The sequence below is a fragment of the Capra hircus genome, chromosome 15 (assembly GCF_001704415.2).
Source record: "Capra hircus breed San Clemente chromosome 15, ASM170441v1, whole genome shotgun sequence".
NCBI lineage: Eukaryota > Metazoa > Chordata > Mammalia > Artiodactyla > Bovidae > Capra > Capra hircus.
In genome coordinates, this window is record NC_030822.1 from 53,084,400 (window position 1) to 53,109,434 (window position 25,035).

The 25,035-nt window shown below is 38.1% G+C and overlaps 1 protein-coding gene across 1 annotated transcript in view; it reads right to left on the bottom strand.

Annotated features, from left to right (window-relative positions):
* The window catches only part of ARCN1 (archain 1), a 28,895-nt gene continuing 5,786 nt past the window's right edge, over positions 1,927–25,035 (bottom strand). Inside the window, exons 2-10 of the mRNA XM_018059714.1 lie at positions 18,946–19,209; positions 18,290–18,469; positions 17,955–18,160; positions 16,966–17,130; positions 11,025–11,190; positions 8,488–8,635; positions 8,083–8,191; positions 5,517–5,721; positions 1,927–3,861 (exon numbers count right to left, since the gene is read on the bottom strand). Coding sequence (XP_017915203.1) covers positions 3,772–3,861; positions 5,517–5,721; positions 8,083–8,191; positions 8,488–8,635; positions 11,025–11,190; positions 16,966–17,130; positions 17,955–18,160; positions 18,290–18,469; positions 18,946–19,209 — 1,533 coding nt within the window. The 3' untranslated portion in view covers positions 1,927–3,771. The remainder of the gene's footprint in view (positions 3,862–5,516; positions 5,722–8,082; positions 8,192–8,487; positions 8,636–11,024; positions 11,191–16,965; positions 17,131–17,954; positions 18,161–18,289; positions 18,470–18,945; positions 19,210–25,035) is intronic.

The window sequence follows — 25,035 nt, forward strand, 5'->3', positions numbered from 1 at the left end:
GAGTGGAAATTTTGCGTAGGATGGAAGACTAGTCTACCTTCTGTGGCTCTGGACCTTCCTATGAGCAGAAATGAACAAGGATTCATTCCCGCAAAAAATGGGAAACAAGACCTATTTCCATTTCTCTCAGGGCTTTGAATTTGTAACACTTCTTTCCCAAACAGCACATCAACCTGATCACAGAATTACACCTATGGGAACTTCCCATAACCCCTGCCCTATGAACAGCAAGGCAAAAAACTTTCCTTTCTGGCCTGTGGGGGTAGGGGATAGGGGAGTGGCCTAAGTAAGCTTCTAAAAACTGCCTGGTTGCTTTACCTCTTGTGTTTAGAGGGGACAACAACTCAGTTTGGAAAAGTAGTCTAAACTTCCTAAAGACTTGTCTCCTCATCAATCACTAACTCCCTAGGGTGAGAGGTGAAACTGACTCTTGTAGAGATGTTGTCTGCTCTTGGGTTAGGAGCAGTACACAGCAGCCAACCTACTTGCGGATTTTCCAGGAGTTTCAGAGCAGCTCTACAGCTTCAGGTATATTTACCAAACAGGGCAAAAAGGTGGAATGCCGAGAAAGGATGGTTGCAATGAGTTGTGCATAATACAGGGGAGTCAATTCTGCATTTTTGCTTCCTTAATTCCTTTAAAACCTACCAGACCAAAGCCCTCACCCTTAAGAGACCCACACTGAGTATCCCTGGTTGCAGTTGATGTGTGTCTGCTTTAGCAAGAAAGCTACACTTTTAAGGAGGTACAGCTTTTGCTTCCAGCTCAGTTTCAACCTTCTTGAGGATGGGGACTTTCTATTTTCCTCTCTTCCTCCAATGAGCCCTGCAGATATAAACTTTTTTTTTTTGATCTTAGCTCACCAACCAGGGATTGAACCTGCAGCCCCTGCAGCGGAAGGGCAGTCTTAACTACCCGGATGCCAAAAAAGTCCCATGTAACTTTTTAAAAAGCTATTCTGTATCGACTCTGGAAATCTCTGAGAGGCTACCTAGCGTGTATGATGTTAACTGAGGGCAATGTTTCCCGCAGCAGTGCATGGGCTGATTGATCTGGGGTTTGATACTGAGTAGACCAATGACAGACCATTTCTTAAAAGGAACTCACTTCCCTCCCTACCTCCTCTATGTGGAATTAATTAACCCAGAGCAGGAACCACAAACCTCCTACATCAAACAGAATGCTCAGTCAGATCTAATTATTTTGTTAGTCTCCCTCACAAGCAGCCAACAAAAAGTCCACTTGACACCATGGAGGTATCAGCTGCCAGAGGGTGTGGTATGGGTTTGGTGTGCTTCATTTCACTGGACTAACGTTACAGCCTCAGGGAGCCAAGCTACACTTTAGCAACATTAGACAAGATACTTGCTAGTTCTAAGGAAAAAATATTCAAAATCTTTCCTCTCACCATTAAAATAAAAACTTATTCATTCCAGAAACTTATTATTCATCAGAGATTTGCCTTCCAATTTGGTGACATTCAATAGTTTTTAAATTTAAATAGAGTAAGGAAGCAGCCTGTTCTGAGGCATTTTCCAAGGCATTCATCACTCATCACTTACTTCTTACCACTGTTTGTCTAATGGAGAAGAGGATGCACCAAAATATCACCACCTATGGTTACTCCTTCAAGATGAAGCTTCATTTCTCTGATTCTACAACTGCCCCTGACAAAATGAGGATCAAAAGCCCATAGTGCCATCAAATTCAAAAGCTACACTGTCAGGAGTACATGTGTATGTGTTCTCAAATGTAGAAAAGTACACAAGGAGGCACAATACTTGTTACAGGGAGAAAAGGTAATGAATACTCTTAGAGATTATTTCCTCTTAAAAGAAACATATCATTAATTTTTAATCTTAGATCCCATTACATCATTCTGAATCAGCAAGAATACACCAAAGTATGAGGGTCAACAGTCTAAAAAACATTCATTTTATAATACTTTATTTGATTAAAGAATCTGCCTTCTTTGTGTACACTGGAATGTTATATTCCCTATGTATTTTACAGGGTTACAAAATGTCTCTCATTTTAAATATTACCCCAAAAGTAATTTCAGAAAAAAAAGTTTTTGTGAAACTAAATCTCACTTTTAAAAAATCATATGGACAAGCAACTCTCCAACAAACCTGAATTAATAAGATTCCTTGTCTACGTAACTACATGACAGATTTCTTGTCCCAGTCCCCTTCCTCAAAAAACCTTATGTGGAAACCAAACTAGAGATAAGGATTCTTCCCTGATGCGATTAAGGGGAAGGGAAAGGCCAGCAATTTCTTTGGCAAACAATTCCATCCATGGCCATCTGTGTGTGCCTGCTTTGCTTGCAGTACAGTACACTCTTTGCAGGGAAGGCCAAATGTTGTTCAGAGTGGGAGTGGTACTCTCCAACCAGCTGAAAGTGCAGGAGGTCGTCTACTGTCATCTGTCTCTTCCTCCGCCTGTGGCTGCAGCCTGGCAACAACTCTACCAATCCCCAGGGCAACAATGGGTTAAAAGCTAGGCTGGCTGATGCAGTCTTCTCCACTGAAGAAATAATGGATGAGGGGGGCGCTGAGAAACAACCACTACACGATGATCCTCATCAGAAAAGACGTACGGGAGAAAAAGGAAGGGTTTCAGAGATGGGAAGGACAGGCTGCTGAAAAAAATGTTGAGGAGGCTAGAAAGGAGTATTATCAGCAATTCCTATATAGCAATATAATCAGCTGCATCTTGAAAAGCTAAAGACCCGGTGGTGAGACTGGAGTCTCCCTGACAGTTTAGGGCCCACGGGATTGGCACAAAGACTCCCTGAGGGTTCAGCCTCCAAAATCATAACCTTATTTCAGACGGAAAGGAAAAAGCTGATGACATTTAGAGAACATTCAGGAAGAGGAAGGTGGTGAATCTCAGGAATGTGAATGGATTACAAAGACCATGAGCGATCATGTATTAGCTGAAGCACCCAAAATGTGGAGGATCGAAGGCTGGGTGGCACCAGCAGCAAACATGATCACCTGCGGTGTGAAATCCACAACTGGACAGGACCATTCTCCTCCCGGACACCTTGAAGTTGGGGGGCTATGCCATCTGAAAGCTGTTTCTCAGCTGTCTTTATTATCGACACAATAGGATTCATAGTAGTGTTCTAAAGCAGAGTGACAAGCCTGAAAGGAAAACAGCTTGGCAAAGGAATGGAGGGATGAATAGATATAGGAAAACAACATAAGACAACCTTATCTTTTAATGTGTAGACCTCATACCTCTCAAGCAGTTCACTTGTATAGTCCAAAAACCGAGGTACGGGAGTGCCAAATACAATGCCTATATGCAGATGATCCCAGGGCTTGATTGGATATACAAAAGAAAAAAACTGAAGGTAAAGAAGTGTGAAAGATTAAAATCTTCCGCAGAGAATACTTTTTAAAAACAAAGTATGAAATATAATATATTTAAGGATTCAAATAAAAGAACAACTTAGGCAAAGGGAGAGAATGTTTAACTGGGGGCATTCTCTGGAGAGCTTGCTTTCCTGCTGGCCAGTAAATCTGCCAAAGAAATCAGCAGCCTTTCCCTTTATGGTGTGTCATTGCTTTGCCAAAGAACGTCTCTGTGACACTGAAACACTGAGGGTGAGTTGAGGGTCCTTGCGCTCAGAGAATCGTGCACTGTGTTTGAAAAAAAAAAAGGGTCTCCAATGGCTTGTGGGTTTGGAAAAAACTCTTCAGCCACTGTTGGCTTCTTCTTTATTTGAAAATTTTCCTTTTCGGTTCCTTCTTCTTGGTATTACAGAATTTCATACTTATCCACTAGGAAAGTGGTCTCTGTGGAAAACCTTACAGGGCTGTTTCCATCTACCTGGGTCACTTTGGTAACCTAGGAAAACAAACAAGGAGTAAGGTAAAGCAGAAGAACAGCGGGTCTTCAGGGTGCTGGCTAAATTCTCAGTACAGAACAGATTAAATTCACTAAAGCAACATTAAAAGTTTAACTCAGAAATACTAAAAAAGTTCAATTCACAACTGTAGCTCACAGCATCACTCTTCCCCATCAACATAATTAATCTGTTCTTTGACAGAAAAGATAACTCTCGGGATAACAAGTAGAATGGTATTAAGTAAAAGGTCCAGAGCAAGCGGCCACTGTCCAGGCCCTGCCCTATAAAACCCATTAGGTCACAGACATTCTATAAGGATGACCAATTAACATTCTGACCCAAAAGGCAATATTCAACAGTACTTGTTAAAAGTGCTCTCAAAGTCTCTCTAAGCTACTCTATCATACTTATTTTCTAGATATGGCTGGGTTGTTCCAATGAGATTTCTTTTTATTAATAATAATAAACATCCAGTTTAATGAATTACCTGTAACAATGGTGCCTGTAATGGCACCAACACAAAACTTGAAGCACTGACTCACATTTTCTAATGAAGTTCTGATGGAGCAATTTACACTGTCCTGTTCTTCAAATGGTCCCTAACAGGAAAATGTCTCAGGTTCAGCAATGTGCTCCAATACTGATGGGGTTGAGCCAATAACTGAGTGGGGGCAGGGGAGAGAGAAAACTGACAGAGGAAATTATAACTTCCTAAGCACTTAGAGGAGAGACAGAGACCATCTGGAAAGGTAAGAGTGCAAATCAACAAGTCAGAGGGGAAGATGACAATATAAACTCAGTGCTTGTAATGCAATTTCAAAAACTAGAAAAACAAGGAGTTAAAAATAATGACCTAAACAGTTTACAGGGAATTCCCTGGCAGTCCTGTGGTTAGGATTTGGCACTTTCACTGCCATGGGCCTGGGTTCAATCCCTGGTTGAGAAACTAAGATCATGTAAGCCATGTGGTACAGCCTAAACAAATAAATAAGGAACAGTTCACAGATTTCCACTGTTTTGTTCACCTAAAGGACAGAGTTTACAGCAGAAATGGCTTATAATGATCCATATTAATGATGGGAAGCAGTCTTTGGGTTCAAATCAAGTGACAATACTACAAAAGGGATTATAAGTCATGTGCTGAATGCTTTGGTAAATGGATTCTAAGATACATGAGATTATTGAAAACACAGGCAACTAAGAGATATGACTCCTGCACAACCCATAATACTTTTATACACAGTCACATTCAATTTCTTTATCTGATCTAGAGAAAAAAACCTGAAATAAAGCAGGTGAAGAATTTGACCAAGACTGTGGCTCAGCATTAAAGAATCTGCCTGTAATGCAGGAGACTAGGGTTTGATCCCTGGGTCGGGAAGATCCCGTGGAGGAGGGCAAGGCAACCCACTCCAGTATTCTTGCCTGGAGAATCCCATGGACAGAGGAGCCTGGCTGGCTACAGTCCAAAGGGCTGCAAAGAGTCGAACATGACTGGAGCAACTGAGCACGCACGCAATACAATGAGACAGCAATGGAATCCATGGGGGACATCATTTTTTCTGATTTTCTGCTCTGTCTATGAAGTCATATTGCCTATTAAACATCTGTTCTACCACCTTCCCCGTGTAAGATTTCTATTAAAAGGGAATACCTGTATGTTACAGTAATTTTTTTTGGAGATGAAGGAGACTTGAACAGGGAAGAAGTCATTGGGCTGCCCAGCAATGCTGAACTCAAGGCTGCCACTCTTATTTTTGGCATCAATCACCGGCAGGCACCACTCCAAGGTATTTCGTCGACTGTCATGTCGATACTCGCCATCAATCTCACCAATCACTGGAGCGCCAACACCAGATCTGCCACAAGAAATACCCATGTCAAGTTAGTTGTCCAGAGTTAGAAAAACTCTGCCAAGGAAAACCAGCCCCAAATATGATTATGCTTCTCAAATTCTTCCTGCTTTTATACAGTCCTAGAAAAAATTAGACTCCCTAATAACCTCAAGGACCCTTACACTGGCTAAGGGTTTCACTCATCCCTTCTGTAGGTCCAGATATATACAACCATAAGTAATTAGCACACAGTCATGAGGTGTTCCAACTTATGGACTAGATCTGGAGCTGGCAGGGGACTGAGACTGACAAATGTGTGAAGTGGGATATATTTCAAAAAATCCTGCACTGATGCTTTGCTGCACTGTCAAGAAGCAATTTTAATATAGTGTTGTTCTCTTTATAGATGCCAATGGGGGGAAAAACACGTTGATAATAACAGTGGGGGAGAACTTAAAATGCCTATGGTTATTCAGAATGGAAATGAATTTGGACCTCTGAGAATGTTTTCAAAAGATTTCAGAATGTTTCAAAACTTACTGTAGTTGATGCCAGTGGGTTTATTTGATTTACAATCCAGGAAATCAACTTTTATTTGGCAAGTGAAAGAACAGTTGCCCCTGGGCAAACGTGAGCATGATGGGAAAGAGAGATACACAGTTGTCCTAAATCTGCAGGAGAACCAGGGCTAGTTAGGATGTATTTCACACCCGCACACATGGCTGACAGGCAGTGTCACCTACTCCTACACATTCTAAATTTATCACCTTTTAATTCACCAGTGACATCCAATGTTTGCATTAGGGCTTGGTAAATAAGGGAGACCAGAAAAACTTTGATAAAGGGTGAGATAACACAATTAACTCTTTTATGGTCCCCGTTGTATATATGTTTCTTCCCTTTCCCCTTGTTCCCATTCTGGTTCTGAGCTCTAATTTGATCAGTTCTAGACAAAAGGGTAAAGTGCTGTCCAAGGGTCTCTTCTGGAGACTGTTGCAAAATTGAACTAAGACACAGGAAACCACCATAACCACAATTATAGGGTAGATGGAGAGGCCTAAAACTTGTGGCATCCTAAAAATAGTCTAGCAAAATAAATCTTGACAAAATAAAACCCACACCTGTCACCAACGCCCAAGTCTCAGGATGGTTCAAGGCAGACATCTATTGCTCTGAAGTAACAACCAAGCTGTGAAGAATTAAGATGATTAGCCCATTAAAGGGGACACTGGTAATAAATCATGTTTTAAAAAATGGAAATAAGAATGACGAAAACCAGACCTGGCCATGTCAGGACCTGAATCAAACTATAAATTAATTTTAATTCAAATTAATTTAAAATTAATTTGAATAAACCTGCATATTAAATTAGAACTATTTTCTCTGTAATAATAACTGAGCAATTTAATAGTAAAAACACACTAAGAATATACTTACTAGGTATTCATTATTAAGCCCTGTATTTAATCATGGGGATGCTGAGAGGCAAAGGAGAGGAGCAGGGATTCAATGGTGAAATAATAATAGTTCAGTCACTAGAAATGCTAGTGAGGAGATAAAGTTTTCTAGGTGATCCTAGAAAGTATGCCATTTAAGCATACATCAAAACTTACTGGAACTAAACTTCTGGGGGTGATGGATTTTTGTTATTTTAATTGTGATCATGGTTTCACAGGTGCATATAGGTCAAAACTTATCCAACTGAACAATTTAAACATATGTAGTTTATTGCATGTCAACCATACCTCAATGAAGTTGTCAGAAAATTTCCTGAAACTAATGCAAATATCTTGTTTCACCAAGAATAGTACCCTGAAATCACTCTCATCTTTAGCTGGTAACTTAGCAAAGAAGGTGAAAAAAGAATTCAGTCTGACAGACTCAATTTCTTATTTAAGAGTTGCAAAACGAAACAGAGAACTGGCTCCTCCTTCTGGAAACCTTCATTACTACAGGAACAAACTGAAGACCAACATCTGAAAACACAGCTTTAGAACTACAACCAGCTTTGTATGTTTGGCTTTAAAGTCAGTAATATGCACTCCTTCAAAAGTATACAGTTGGATACATTTTGACATTACATTGTAATGCAAGCACATTACAATCAAGTCACAGAATATCTCCATCATCTCCAAAGCTTCCTTGTGCTCCTCTGCAGTCAAATGCCTGATTTCTGTCCCAAGAGTATTACCTTTTCAGAATGCCTTATACATGGAATCATACAGTTAGTATGCAGTCTTTTGTACCAGGCTTCTTTCACAACTGGCCTTTGTATCTTATATATCTTAGCATGGACAGTCAGCTAAGTGTTGCCTCCAAAACTGAGTTCTAAAAGACTAGTTCCATAAGCTCACTATAGAAAAAGTGATTATATGGGGAACTTACGGGAGTGGAATGGTGATAATCACATCATTCAGTTCTAAATTATCTTCTTGTAGCTCATATTCTATGTTGACATCACAACCATTTCCACTTTCTGAGGGCCAGCAATTAACTGAAGACAAAAGCAAAGCAAGTATACTAGAACATTAGGAAAAGAATGAAGCAAAGTTAAGGCTGCAAATCAAAACCGATACCAGCAAGCCTTAAAACATTCTAATGTAAACTATTAGAAACAATGGTTTCAAAATTAAAGATATTAAAAATTAAATCTAATCACTAAAATACAGTCCATTTTAAAAGGTCATTTTGTCAAAAAGAATTATGGCAATAAGGATAAAAGTGCACAAGTAGAGCTATTTCTAATTTTCAGTGCAGACTAGCTTAGTAGGACTGGCCAGAGGCACTTACTTGTCAGTGGAATAAAAGATTCCTCTGTGGTCTGTAGTCTCCACTTTAGCACCCCTACATCACTGTTGACTGGAAATGACTTCTCTGGATTCTTCAAACCAATTAGAGATTCTGCAGTGAAAAGTTTTTTATCCACATTGGGATGGGTCTGAAATGAGAAAGGAAAGAAAATTTCTGAGGTTCAGACATGACAAGACAGGAAATAAATTCCTTTTGGTCTTACATGGCCCATAATCTAAACATCTAAAATAGGGTGCGTAAAAAAATTCCAATTATTTTTTATTTTGAAGAAAGATTTCCCTTCTTCAAAGACTGTGTTTTAAAAAATGTTGACTGCACTGGGTCTTCATTGTGGTGAGCAGGCTTAGCAACCCCACAGCATATGGGATCTTAGTACCCCCACCAGGGATTGAACCCACATCCCCTGCATTGGAAGGTGGAATCTTAACTACTGAACCACCAGGGAGGTCCCTGAAAGACTTTTAAAGGTTTAAGACATTTTAAAAATAGCAATAAAGTAATTTTTACTCTAAACCATTTTGTTTGTAAGTAACAAGTTAGTAATTTTGTAACTGAAAAAGTTAAAAGACCATCAGCCAAGTCCTTTACAAAAATACTTTAGGGGGAGCAGTCTCATGGTGAGGCCAAGCTTGCCAAATAGAAGAGAAGGGTCAAAGTTTGATCCGCCATCTTTGTCACACAGTAGTCCTCATCTTACACTAACGAAGGAGAGGGAAAAGCTCTGTGCAAAGTTTACTTGCAATTTTGTGTAGAGAGCTAAAGTTGTTCAAACTCAGGCCAAATAAGATGGACCAATCTTTTTTAAAGAAGTCATATTAGGGGAAAAAAGGAAAAAGAAGAAACTTTTGCATTGATGACTACATACAGTTTATGAGCCAGCAATGCTACTGTCAAATAATATAAGCACTACTTCCAAAAGACAACTGTGTGTTGGTTATGCTTTTCAACTGTGGTGTTGGAAAAGACTCTTGAGAGTCCCTTGAACTGCAAGGAGATCCAACCAGTCATTCCTAAAGGAAATCAGTCCTGAATATTCATTGGAAGGACTGATGCTGAAACTCTAATACTTTGGCCACCTGATGCGAAGAAGTGACTCATTTGAAAAGACCCTGATGCTGGGAAAGACTGAAGGCAGGAGGAGAAGGGGATGACAGAGGGTGAGTTGGCTGGATGGCATCACTGACTTGATGGACATGAGTTTGGGCAAGTTCAGGGAGTTGGTGATGAACAGGGAAGCCTGGCATGCTGCAGTCCATGGAGTCCCAAAGAATCAAACATGACTGAGCTGAACTGAATTCAACTATGAGGCAGGGAAAAAAGTAGACAAAATCATCTTCTCTGAAAAGGCCTGGTTCTTGTGACAAGAGATGTAAGATCAACTATCTAAATAAAATATAACAATCTTCCTTGGTGGTCCAGTGGTTAAGACTCCCCACTTCTAATGAAGAGGAGGTGGGTTTGATACCTGGTCAGGGAACTAAGATCCCATACTCCACACAGCACAACCAAAAATTTTTAAAAATAAAATAAGACAGGACTTCCTGTGGCTCAATGGTAAAGAATCCACCTGCCAATGCAGGTGACCAATCCCTGATTCAGGAAGATCCCACATGCCATGAAGCAACTAAGCCTGTGAGCTACAACTATTGAGCCTGTGCACCAAAACTATTGAGCCTATTTCCTAGAGCCTGGAAGCTTCAACCACTGAAGCCCGTGGACCTAGAGCCTGTACTCTGAAACAAAAGAAGCCACTGCAATGAGAAGCCTGGACACCATAGCTAGAGAGTAGCCCATGCAGCAACAGAGACTCACCCAAACCATCAATAAATGAAATTTTCGAAAATAAGTAAATAAAATGTACCAAGAACAACCGTTATAAAGGTTTCTTAGAAAGAAGCCACATAGGTGGAACATACTTATTTTTAAGAATTCTATGTACGTTTCGAATATACCATTAGATACTGCCCTTCAGCTAACAAAACAAGCACTGGCAGTTTATAGAGTAGCAGTTAATAAAATACCTGCCCATTAAATTTTAAAACTTGTTGTTTCTTTAACTATACTTCAAGCAAAATCTTAAATGAATTTACTTTTGCATAATAGTAACAGATAAGCATCTCTTTGTACCTCTGCATGAAGTCATTTATTAGATTTCAAAATGACCTTTCACTCAATTTCAATATTAAAAGGTCATACTAATACAGCTGCTGTCAATCACTCACAACGGGCTTGGGAAGGCATTTATCGACTCAAGGCATCCACTGTAGATAACAGATTAACTTTTTTCCTATGCATTTAGAATGGTACTGCTGCTGCTGCTGCTAAGTGGCTTCAGTTGTGTCCGACTCTGTGTGACCCCATAGACGGCAGCCCACCAGGCTCCTCTGTCCCTGGGATTAGTTACATAAAATAAATAATCATCTGTGTTCTATGGTTCATACAGGAACTCCAGCTGCACAAGACTGTGCTAAGTAGACAACAGCCTTGATAATCCCTTATTAAAAGCCTCTATGCACCTGTAGCTGTACTCCTTTCTTGTCTTCATTTTCCACATGAAGACGAATTCGGCCAAATTTGTCATCTGAGATCCTAAGCATGATCATGCCGTGCAGCTCCATGTTCTGTAACCCTCCATCTCGGCCACAGGTTAATGTGATCTTCTCCTCAATCTTCATGTGCACACTGTAGAGAAAGAAAAATAAATCTGTTCAGAAAGGTAAAAACCAGAATTCCCTTTCTCTGGGGATGTTGATTAGCCATCAGCAACTTATTTTAAGGTGTTGCAGCCATATGTATCAAAATTTATAGCATTAAACAAACTATTACATTTTGTTAAAAATTTATTTTTTATTGCTTTGGGTCTTCCTTGCTGTATGCCAAACTATTACATTTAGAATGGACAAAAAGCAAGGTCCTGCTGTATAGCACAGGGAACTATATCCAATCTCCCAGGATAAACCATAATGGAAAAGATTTCCTGTATCTATATATGCATAACTGAGTCACTCTGCTGTACAACAGAAAAGAATACAACACTGTAAATCAACTACATTTCAACTTTTCAAACAAGGGAAAGAATACTTTATCACTATAGAAAATAAAATAAAGCATTATATCCTTTGGTTTAGCAATTCTTCATCGTACAGGTAAGTCTGCACCTGTGTAAAACAATGTATGTTATTCACTGAAAAACTGTTTGCAATAGCAAAAGTTTAGAAATAAATGTCCATCACCAGGAGGACGACTTAAATACATAAAAGTATGTCGACAAAATGAATACTGGGCAATTACAAGAAAAAGAGGAACAACTGACCAAGTTTTTTATTTGAAAATAATGTCAAAAATTTAAAAATCAGGGACTTTTCTGGTGGTCCAGGGGTTAAGACGCTGCACTTTCACTATAGAGTGGGTGGGTTCAATCCCTGGTCAGGGAACTAAGTTTTCACACGTTGCATGGTGTGGCCAAAAAAGAAAAAAAAAGATTAAAATGGTAACAGGAATATATGCATACCCCTTTTTATCTGTTGCTAATATTTTATCCCATTTGTTTGATCATTCACATACTCTATGTAACTATATTTTACTTTTTCTCCTGAACCATTTACACGCAGATCATATACATCATGGCCCCTTATCCCTAAACATTTTTCAGAATATACTTTGTGAGAATATGATATTCTCTCACATAACCAAAGCTCTGTTATTAACTTCATAAATTTATCAGTTCAGTTCAGTTGCTCAGTCATGTCCAACTCTTTGCAACTCCATGGACTGCAGCATGCCAGGCTTCCCTGTCCAACACCAACTCCTGGAGCTTGCTCAAACTCATTTCCATTGAGTTGGTGATGCCATCCAACCATCTCATCCTCTGTTGTCCACTTCTCCTCCTGCCTTCAATCTTTCCCAGCATCAGGGTCTTTTCAAATGAGTTACTTTTTCGCATCAGGTGGCCTAAGTATTGGAGTTTCAGCTTAAGCATCAGTCCTTTCAATGAATATTCAGGACTAATTTCCTTTAGGATTGACTGGTTGGATCTCCTTGCAGTCCAAGGGACTCTCAAGAGTCTTCTCCGACACCACAGTTCAAAAGCATCAGTTCTTCAGTGCTCAGCTTTCTTTACAGTTCAACTCTCACATCCACACATGACTACTGGAAAAACCATAGCTTTGACTAGACATTCCTTTGTCGGCAAAGTAATGTCTCTGCTTTTTAATATGCTATCTAGATTGGTCATAGCTTTTCTTCCAAGGAGCAAGTGTCTTTCATTTCATGGCTGCAGTCACCATCTGCAGTGATCTCGAAGCCCAAAAAATTAAAGTCTGTCACTGTTCCCATCATTTACCCATCTATTTGCCATGAAGTGATGGGACCGGATGCCATGATCTTGGTTTTTTGAATGTTGTATTTTAAGCCACCCTCCTCTTTCACTTTCATCAAGAGGCTCTTTAGTGCTTCTTCGCTTTCTGCCATAAGGGTGGTATCATCTGCATATCTGTTATTGATGTTTCTACCAGCAATCAATTGATTTTTCACTTAATTGAAGACAAAAATTTCCTTATAACACCCAAAAAAGATTCATCATAGGGGATTGGAATGCAAAAGTAGGAAGTTCAGAGAAACCTGGAGTAACAGGCAAATTTGTCCTTGAAGTACAAAATGAAGCAGGGAAAAGGCTAACAGAGTTTTGCGAAGAGAACACACTGGTCATAGCAAACACTCTCTCTTCCAATAACACAAGAGAAGATCTACACATGGACATCACCAGATGGTCAATACTGAAATCAGATTGATTATATTCTTTGCAGCCAAAGATGGAGAAGCTTTATACAGTCAATAAAAATAAGACTGGCAGCTGAATGTGGCTCCAATCATGAACTCCTTATTGCCAAATTCATACTTAAATTGAAGAAAGTAGGGGAAACCACTAGACCATTCAGGCATGACCTAAATAAAATCCCTTATGATTACACAGTGGAAGTGACAAATAGATTCAAGGGATTAGATCCGATAGACAGAGTGCCTGAAGAACTGTGGACAGAGGTTCATGACACTGTACAGCAGGTAAGGATCAAGATCATCCCTAAAGAAAAAGAAATTCAAAAAGGCAAAATGGTTGTCTGAGGAGGCCTTACAAATAGCTGTGAAAAGAACAAAAGCTAAAGGCAAAAAAGAAAAGGAAAGCTATACTCATTTGAATGAAGAGCTCCAAAGAACAGCAAGGAGAGTTAGGAAAGCCTTCCTCCGTGATCAGTGCAAAGGAATAGAGGAAAACAACAGAATGGGAAAGACTAGAGATCTCTTCAAGAAAATCAGAGGTACCAAGGGAACATTTCATGCAAAGATGGGTAAAATAAAGGACAGAAATGGTATGGACCTAACAGAAGCAGAAGATATTAAGAAGAGATAGCAAGAATACACAGAAGAACTATACAAAAAAGATCTTCAGGACCCAGATAACCACGATGGTATGATCACTCACCTAGAACCAGACATCCTGGAATATGAAGTCAAGTGGGCCTTAGGAAGCATCATTACAAGCAAAGCTAGTGGAGGTGATGGAATTCCAGTTGAGCTATTTCAAACCCTAAAAGGTGATGCTGTCAAAGAGCTGCACTCAATATGCCAGCAAATTTGGAAAACTCAGCAGGGGCCGTGGGACTGGAAAAGGTCAGTTTTCATTTCAGTTCCAAAGAAAGGCAATGCCAAAGAATGTTCAAACTACCACACAACTGCACTCATCTCACACACTAGCAAAGTAATGCTCAAAATTCTCCAAGCCAGGCTTCAACAATATGTGAACCAGGAACTTCTGGATGTTCAAGCTGGATTTAGAAAAGGCAAATTGCCAACATCCGTTGGATCATAGAAAAGGCAAGAGAATACCAGAAAAAATCTACTTCTGCTTTATTGATTATGCCAAGGCCTTTGACTGTGTACATCATAACAAACTGTAAAATTCTTCAAAAGATGGGAATACCGGACCTCTTTACCTGCCCCATAAGAAATCTGTATGTAGGTCAAGAAGCAACAGTTAGAACCAGATATCAAACAACAAACTGGTTACAAATAGGGAAAGGAGTACATCAAGGCTGGCTATTGTCACCCTGCTTATTTAACTTCTATGCAGAGTACATCATGAGAGACACTGGGTTGGAAGAAGCACAAGGTGAAATCAAGATTGCCAGGAGAAATATCAATAACCTCAGATACGCAGATAACACTACCCTTATGGCAGAAAGTGAAGAAGAACTAAAGAGCCTCTAGATTAAAGTGAAAGAGGACAGTGAAAAAGCTGGCTTAAAATTCAACATTCAGAAAACTAAGATCATGGCATCTGGCCCCATCACTTCATGGCACATAGATGGGTAAACGAAGGAAACAGTGGGCTCCAAGATCACTGCAGATGGTGACTGCAGCCATGAAATTAAGAGATGCTTACTCCTTGGAAGGAAAGTTATGACCAACTTAGACAGCGTATTAAAAAGAGACATAACTTTGCTGAAAAGGTCCATCTAGTCAAAGCTATGGTTTTTCCAGTAGTCATGTATGGATGTGAGAGTTGAACTGTAAAGAAAGCTGAGTGCCAAAGAATTGATGCTTTTGAACTCTGGTGTTGGAGAAGAGTCTTGAGAGTCCCCTGGACTGCAAGGAGATCCAACCAGTCAATCCTAAAGGAAATCAGTCCTGAATATTCACTGGAAGGACTGATGCTGAAGCTGAAACTCCAATATTTAGGCCACCTGATGTGAAGAAGTGACTCATTTGAAAAGACCCTGATGCTGGGAAAGATTGAAGGCAGGAGAAGTGGATGACAGAGGATGAAATGGTTGGATGGCATTACTGACTCAATGGATATAAGTCTGAGTAAATTCCGGGAGTTGGTGATAGACAGGGAGCCCTGGCATGCTACAGTCCATGGGGTCACAAAGAATAGGACACGACTGAGTGACTGAACTGCAGTGAAAAAAGCAAGCGGAAAATGTGTTAAGTACACCACCACTTATGTATAACAAGAGAAAAGCAGAAATTATACAATATTTTGATTCATCTATACATACATTATCTCTCTTGGAAGATATACACAAAAACTATTTGATGCTAGTTGTATCTGAAGAGAGAACCTTGAATGGCTGGGTGGGAAGAAGTTTTAGTGCAACATCCTTTGAACCTTTTGAATTTTGAACAACTACATGAATGTATAATCTAGTTTTTAAAATAAATAAAATAAAAGGTACTGCTGCTATGGGCCATTATTAAGTACAATCTATCCATCTTCCTCACTAAAACAGCTTTTAGCTGGGTGAACTTCAGTGGTTTAAAAAACTATGCTGGCGTCCTACTTTATTCTGTTCCAACCTCTAAGTCTTCCCAGAAACAAAATCATGAGACTCAAGACCACAGAGACATGTATCTGAAGACAATGCATGGTATCATTTACCTTCATAAGCATTTTCTCCATGCTCAAGTATTCCAACATTCAGAAAAGTTTCAAGCTCTCTCTAGTACATGATAGTCTCCAACATCTTATTAAAATAGTGTCAAACCTGTCTCCTTCAGAGCAACCACTAGGAATAACACAGGAGCTTTATTGATTTGAAAGATTTATCCCAATAAAACCCTGTTCATTTCATATAAAATAAGACACACAATATACTCCTCTTTGAAGCACACTTGATAGAGGTATCCTCCCAGACTCATCTTTCACTTGACCTCAAAATCATCAGTAACAGTAGAAAGTCTGGGCTTCAAGACAAGAAATCTGAGTCATGAAAATGTGAACTTGATAACTACCACTTAAAAATGTTACCAACCAGTACCATAGTCCTGAGATAAGAGACAAATCAAAATATTCTATACTGGCTTTAAATACTTAAAAAGCAAAAATAACACATTAATTTGCTACTAAAGATATTTATAATTTTTGTCCTAATTAGAGAAAGACATGCCAAAATACAATACAGAGCTAATCACTGTTCTAGTACTCTAATTCAAGTTCATTTTAAGAGACAAAGTATAAACTAAGCATGAAGAAAAGTTATTTTTTGTTTAATTTAACCACCACAGAGTTGGTAGAAAGGTTAAGTTCTAAACAGAAAATAGATGGCTAAGAGTCCCCAGCCATGGTTCGAAGAGGGTAGAGGGGGAATATCTCATGTTAATACCTAAAATTTTACTGAAGTGTAGCTGATTTACAATGTTGTGTTTAATGTCTACTGTACAGCAAAGTGACTCAGTTATACATATTTACTTTTTCATATTCCTTTCCATTATGGTTTATCACAGGATATTGAATGTAGTTCCCTGTGTGATAATATACAGTAGAACCCTACTGTTTAGAACTCTTAAGTCTTTGAAATCTGGAAAAATTAAAAAACACAAAAAGAATTTATAAAGTATTGAGATAAAAAAATTTTTAACACCATGTGGTGTGCTCCTACTGAAAAAGTTACCACTTACCTCTCCATATTAATGGGTGGAGCATGCACTTTGGTTGCTTCAGAGGTACGCTTGCCCATATTGGAGGATATGATATTTTCACCTTCAGATTTCAATTTGTCAACGAAGTTATCTACTTCCTTTCCTTTGGCTCCCAGTTTCAGAGCTTTGCTAGGGCCTGAAGGTCTAAGTGGAAGAATGCAAAAATAAGAAAAAATTCACACATGATTTAAAGTTAAAAACTAATTAATAATTCCCTATCACTAAAGCTTTCCCTAAAGCTGATCTTTAAGAGAAATGTGACTACCTCAAGGGAAAAACTACAGTTTCCTAGTGTTTAGTGGACCACTAAACTATTTCTTGTTTGAACTGGCAGCTGGATCACTACTAACATGTAAGTTTCAGAGATTCTCTGTTGGTCCAGTTGTTAGGATTCTGTGCTTCTACTGCAGGGCACAGGCTCACTCCCTGGTTGGGGAACTAAGATCTTGCATGCTATAGGGGCATGACCAGAAAACAAACAAACAGAAGAGCCACATAAGCTTCAAGCACCCAAAGGCCAAAGGTATACTTTGATAAGCATGTATGAGCTGAGGAAAACTTTGTACCTTCTGTCCAGATAAATATACTTATGTACAAACAAACTTTTTCATATAATTTTAGGTAGTTTAGATTCTCCCTGAAATCCATTTATGAACACTAGATTAAAAGTATGTGTCCCTTAAACAGTTAAATAACTCTTCTTCCAATATAAGGCAACTCTCATAGGAAATTGAGCTTCACGGTAAAATTTGTAGAACAACTCTCTTTCACACGAAAGGAAAAACACCGCAATCAGATTTCTCCCTTATCCCCATATTATCAATATGCAGCCAAATTTAATATTACAACTTACTTTATCAAGGCACTCATTATTTTGCCTAGAAATCAGATATTGCTCTGAGATACACACATATAGCCTTCATCTGCCATTCTAGAACTGTATTCTAGGTGATTACACTAGATTATACCTGGCTGGTGCAGGTGCCACTTTTGGTTTATCAGTATCAATGATGGTCTCTGTGATCATAGAAGTTGTGCTGCCTCCAGACACTGTGGAGCTTCCAAAGCCCCCAAATCCTGGTGCTTTTTTGCCCTGTCTCTCTGCATCTCTTCGGGCCTGCTGTAATTCTTTTGCTTTACGCCGCATCTCAGCCTTGGCTTCACGCTCTTGAGTCTACGAAAAGAGACATACTTGGATGCAGCTTTGAGTTCAGACCAAACTAGTAAATAAAAACAGGAAAGTCAGACAGAGAAGCCTAAAAGAAAGACACAAACCAGCAGTCTCAAAGAAGACCCTGTTTACCTCTCTGACTGCTCTGAACACCTTCTCCTCATGGGAATCCATTTCTGTGAAGGTTCTGATCTGTGCCAGGTTAACATTCTCCCGGTATCCCAAGGCAACAATTTCATCAAATGCAAAAATCAAATCAAAACAGTGCTCAGATATTTCATTCTCTTCTAAGGCTCGGCAATATTCAGGAATCTAATCATGAGGAACAACGGAAAAGAAATATTTAGAATGTATCAGCAGTTATGCTTTCCCATTCTTATCCTGTAAAATACATAAATTTCAATATGCCTGAATCGCTTTACTAGCTCCTTCCACTACTCTTTAAGCAAGTCTCTGGCATCAGCCTTTGTATGTGTGTGGCTACATCAGCAAGTCTCACCGAAAGAATATTCTCTAAAAATATGGCCAAACAAGTGTCAGAACCACAAGGGCAGGTTATAGTTACTGCTAGAGAACTGGGAAACAAAAGAGCAATTTTCATACTCTCCTTTGTAATATTTACAGTCTTAGGATATCCAGTAAAAGGAGATGTGATGTAAGATGCTGGGACGGGGACTAGGTGCATAGAACACGCAAAATGATAAGCATCAGCTGCTTTGGGGAAAAAATAGTTTCATACAAAAAACCTAAAATTCAAAAACCTTAACCCAATATTACAGGACTCTTACCACTCTTGAGAAGAGCCTTAGGGTCTCCAGATCTTCTAATATGTTGCTGTTTTTGGTAGTGATCAGTACCATGTACAATTTCTCCATAGGCTGGTAAACATATCTGACACTCTCTGTTTCCACAAATGTATGTTGTTTTCCAGTGTTCATGAGCTTTGGAAAAGCTGCTAACAAGCCCTCAATCCGAGTTCGAGTCATCTCTACAAACTGTCGAGAAACAATAGCTTTTCCTGCTTTCGTACAGACCGCTGCTGCCAACAGCACCTGCAAGGAACATGTAAATAAGTACTAATCATTTTTTTAACATGTGTTTTCTCAACATCCTCAGATCTGTAGAATGCCACACTCAGTTATTTAGTGATATAACTACTACTAGAATGCTGACTTTCAGACTCTACTTCATTGCCTTTTAATTATACTATGTCATTCCTAAGATAAAAGGTGAAGTAGAGGAAAATGAAGCTATTACTCCTGTTTTTCAATAACACACCTAGAGAAAAACTTAGTAAAGAAATAATTTTTTCTAAGTCTACACACATTATTAATGGGTCCCCTGTGACTCAAAACTGGGCTGCTCTCTGCTTTGGCAGACCCATAAACAGCTTAAACTTATTCAAGGAAAAACAGAAATTTCTACAGAGGTCTGATCAGGCAGGCTGAATAGTTATACAAGGCCCCCAAACTTTCCTTTCATTTTTACCTAAAATATGGAACCAATCTAGTGAGTCTAAATTTATCTTCTGCTCTTAGATTAACCCACACTAACTTACCTCCAGACACACAAACAATCTGTAAAATGAAAAACTAAGTGGCTCAATGTTTCACACAGGTTTTGACAGTGGGCAATGATCAAGACCAATAGCCTTTTTTTTCCAGAGTCTGGCATTTCGTTAAACAAAGCAAAGCACCAAAGAAGATATGACCAAATGTCATTAGCAGAGTAGTAAGAAAATTAAGTTTAGTGTTAATAGTCTCTTCATTGCAGGAACCCAGAAGTTTATAAGGACAAGTAACAGAAAGACTATTTACACATATTGGAAGCCTCAATACTAGGATACAACTTCTGAAATATTAACATTCTATTGGTCAGGTTCCTCAGTTTTACAGAAATCTTTCCTCTACAGGTGAGCAGCTGGAAAAAAAAAAACAAGTTAGTCAATTTGAGTAGATATTCTTTTAGTTTCAAAACATCAATATAGTTTTATAGTGATTACAGGAGAACATAATGTCCTTATCCATCAAGAATAGGTCATCAGGGTATTTGAGAGACAATTGCCATCACACTTATGTCCAAGCAGCTAGGTAAAAACAATTTATAGTGAAAAAGTGTTTGATCTATATCTTGCACAAATAACTTTCTTCTACCAAACAGATCTTTATTTTTACTGACTGATATACTTCCCATGAACACTGCAAATTTTCTCACATGAAATTCAAGAATAAATCCTATCAACAACTGCAAGTTTAGAAACACATTTAAGAGAGTAATACAATTTTATGCTCCTGAGTCTACCAATTCTATGTTGAAACTTACCTTAATTATGCTGGCATAAAGTTATATAGAATTCAAAAGTTGGGGTTTTTTTTAAAGTAGTTCTACTTCATAAATAAATACATTCAGTAAGAATCTTGCTTTGTAAATTATATTCTTTTAAAAATATGTGTGCTCAGTTGCTCAGTTGTGCCCGACTCTCTGCAACCCCAGGAACTCTAGTCCACCAGGCTCCTCTGTCCATGGGAATTCTCTAGGCAAGAATACTGGAGTGTCTCCCACATTGCAGGCAGATTCTTTACTCTCTGAGCCACCAGGGAAGCCCAAGAATACTGGAGCGGGTAGCTTATCCCTTCTCCAGGGGATCTTCCCCACCCAGGAATCAAACCAGGGTTTTCTGCATTACAGGTGGATTCTTTACCAGTTGAGATAACAGGGAAGCCCCTAAAATAGCCTCTGTATGTCAAAAATATATTTTTGTATTTTATAAATATATTTTTATATCTTATATTTAAAAATACAAGATGATATTTTAGATATATGGAAAAGTATAGAGTATAAGAATTACAGTTGATTACTTTAAAAGTGGTAAATAAGCTTCCTTAAAAGTCCCAGAACAGTCATCTTTCCCCAAAATACTTATAATTTTTTAAAATAAGTAAATAGTTTTGTACTTAAGAAATGTATCATTTACCATCACAACTACCCAGGCAAGAGGCAAGAAAATATACTGAGGGGAGTAAAAGATCCCCAAAAAAGAATAAAAATGCAACAAGGTTATGATCTATTCTTTTCAAAAGAAATCTTCCACTCCATGTCTTTATTATTTTGTTGCTGTTGTTGCTATAGAATTTTTTTAAATTCAGCTTTATTGAGGCAGAATTAACATATAAAGTTCTAAGGTATTTTAAGTGTATATGGTGATTTCACATCTTTAATTTTATTTTTTCTTCCAGTTTGAAATATAATTGACATACAGCACTGAAAGTTTAAGGTGTATAGCATAATGATTTGACTTAATATAAATCACAAGTTTGGTGAACATCCATCATCTCATATAGGTATAACATTAAAGAAATATAAAAAAGGGAATTCCCTCATGGTCCAGTGGTTAGAACTCTACACTTTCACTACGAAGTACCCAAGTTCAATCCCTACTCGGGGAACTATGATCCTGTAACCTGGCTGGCATGGCTAAAAAGAAATAGAAAAAAACTTTTTTCCCTCGTGATATTATTCTTTTAACAACTTTCATATATACATGATACAGCACTGTTAGTTATATTGAGCACATTGTACACCACATGTCCAGTACGTACTTAGCTTATAACTGGAAGTTTGCACTTTTTTGACTACCTTCATCCAATCTCCCTTCCTCCTCAAGTCCCTGTCACTGGTGACCACAAATCTGATCTCTTTTCTATGAGTTTATTTTTTTAACAATAAGATTAAATTTATTTATTTTTAATTAGAGGATAATTGCTTTACAATATTGCATCGGCTATTTTTAAAGTATAACTGACCTACAACATTATGTTGGTTTTTGGTATACAACATAGTTATTCTGTATTTCTATACATTTTAAAACATTCACCATGATAACCTAGTCACCATCTGTTACCATACAAAAATATTACATAATTATAGACTATATTCCCCACATTGTCCCCATTCATGTTTTTAATAGTGTGAAATAAAGAAAAATTTCTTCAAAAAAGGGCAAGGACTCCTATAATTCTTGGTACATACGCGTGCTTAGTCGTTCAGTTATGTCCGACTCTTTGCAACCCCATGGACTGTAGCCCCCAGGCTCCTCTGTCCACAGGGATTCTCCAGGCAAGAATATTGGAGTGGGTTGCCATTTCCTCCTCAGGGGATCTTCCTGACCCAGGGATAGAACCCAGCTCTCCCGCATTGCAGGCAGATTCTTTACCATCTGAGCCACCAGGGAAGCCCAAGAATACTGAAGTGGGTAGCCTACCCCTTCTTCAGGGGATACTCCTGACCCAGGAATTGAACTGGGGTCTCCTGCATTGTAGGCGGATTCTTCACCAGCTGAGCTACCAGGGAAGCCTTGGTACACACATAGTAATACCTTAATCTTCAAGGAGAAGAAACTGACCTAAAATTATCACCAAGCAAGAGACTTAAACTTGTTTAGAAGATAAAACCAAATATACTCAAAAATTTGCTTTCACATTAATTTTTATCATATGAGGTTCATGTTTCAACCATCTGCATATTTCTGGCAGAAAAAGAAAAAAGAAAAGGTAGTTGCTGCTTTAGTTTATGAGTGATAAGCAGGTATGTCTTTGTATGTGTCATATTTGACACATATATCCAAATAAAGTAAGATTTCTGCCCTAATAGGAGCCCTCATAAAAGAGCTACATCACATAAAAATTTGTACAGCATTATTCAAAATACCTAATACATAATAAAAAGTGAAAACTGGGAATTCCCTAGCAGTCCAGTGGTTAGGATTTGGCACTTTCACTGCCATGACCCATGTTCAATCCCTGGTAAGGGAACTAAGATCCTGAAGTCACAAGGCAGGGCCAAAAAAACTAAAAATCTGTGTATTTAAATAAGTAAACAAACAGTGAAAACCCAAATATCCACCAACCTATGACTGGATAAACAGAATGTGGTACATCCATACCATGGCATATTATTTAGCTTTAAGAAGGAATGAAGAATATGCTACAGTATGGATGAACTTTGAAAATATTACACTAAATGAAAGAAACCAGATACAAAAGGCAACATCTCACATGATTCCATTTACATGAAACATCCAGAATAAACAAATTCAGAGAGACAAAGTAGATGAGTGGTTACCAGGGGCTGGGTACGACTCTTTGCGACCTCACAGACTGTACCCTACCCGGCTCCTCTGTCAATGGGATTTTCCAGGCAGTAGTAATGGAGTGGATTGCCATTTCCTTCTCCAGGGAATCTTCCCAACCCAGGGCTCGAACCCAGGTCTCCAACATTGTAGACAGACGCTTTACCGTCTGAGCCACCAGGGAAGTCCATGAATAAAAAAGGAATGGAGGGCAAACCCATAGATTAAGAGAGACTTAAGAGAATGTCAACCAATCTCAATGTATAATCTTATTTGAATCCTGATTCAAACACTTGTTTAAAAAAATTATAAGACAAATGGGAAAATATGAACAGTGAATGAACAGTTAATGACATTAAGAAATTATTGATAAATTTAAGGTATGATATATCCATTAAAAGTATTTTAATATAAATTTATTTATTTTAATTGGAGGCTAATTACTCGTTAAAAGTATTTTTTAGACATGGAATATTTATTTAAAAAAAAGAGTTGTATAGATTCAAATTCTTCTACAGTCTTTCATATTAAAGATTTTCTCTCAATCACATTACGTTGAACATCTAAATGAATTGTGTAGGGTAGATTTTATCCTCAGTCTCAAACTGTGCTAGTTTTACATGTACTAATAAAACGCCATCTGATTTATAAATTATCCGGAGGATCAGAACTCACAATTTCATGTGTTGGATGTCAGTAATGATTTTTTTTTCTTTTTCTGTACTATGTGGTTTGCGGGATCTTAAAATAGTTTGCCAACCAGGGACTGAACCTGGGCTCTTGGCAGTGAAAGCCCAGAGTCCCAGCCACTGGACTGCTAGGGAATTCCCAATAAATATTTCTTTTAAAATCAATCGCTCTACTGTAATACAAATGGGTTTTTATGAATCATAATACAGTTTCCAAAAGTATCAATATGATATATGGATTCAAAAAGTGCTAAATATTAAAAATTGTATGTAAAAGTTCTAGGAAACCGTAATTCAAAAAGCACACCTAGTGACAATGATGCCTGTGAGGAATTTGGATAAATTGTTTCATGAACATAAGAACAGAAAAAAAATGAATTATTTTTCAATTTAAAAATCAACAGTATATTTAAGTAAATTATTAAATACTTTAAGAACATATGAAAATTTTTAAATACTTTAAATATTTGTGCTACAGTCCTAAAAGTTTATATACTCCAGAAAGGTTTCCTTAATATTCTCATCAGGAAAATGAAGAATTTCCTCATATTTGAGATGATCTCACATTGGTTTTTTCTTTTCCCAAAGACTATGTGAATTAGAAATAGTGTTCCAAATTTGCAAAGAATCAAGTTAACATACCAGGAAAGTTAAATGACTGGAATTGAGAAGATCTGGATCCTAGTTTTTGTTTTATTTACTATCTGTCTGATTTAAGTTATGTTTGAACTTCTCAGCCTCAGTTTCCTCCCTTAGAAAATGGAGCATCATCTGACAATCTCACAAGTTATTATGAGGACCAAATGAATATAATAAAACTGTAAGCCACAACACTTATATACAACTTATACCACATATACTCACAATGTAAAGCAGCATCATTATTAATAATAAACTTACCAAGAAATGCACCTTATTAAAACCTTTGTCATTTCAAAGCAATGGATTTTTACCTTTATGGATTTGGCAATATTTTACCAGATTAAAAATGGACACACACTCCCTAAAAAAATTTTATGTTTAATGTCAGAAAATTCATAGATCCTCTAGAGTAGTAATCC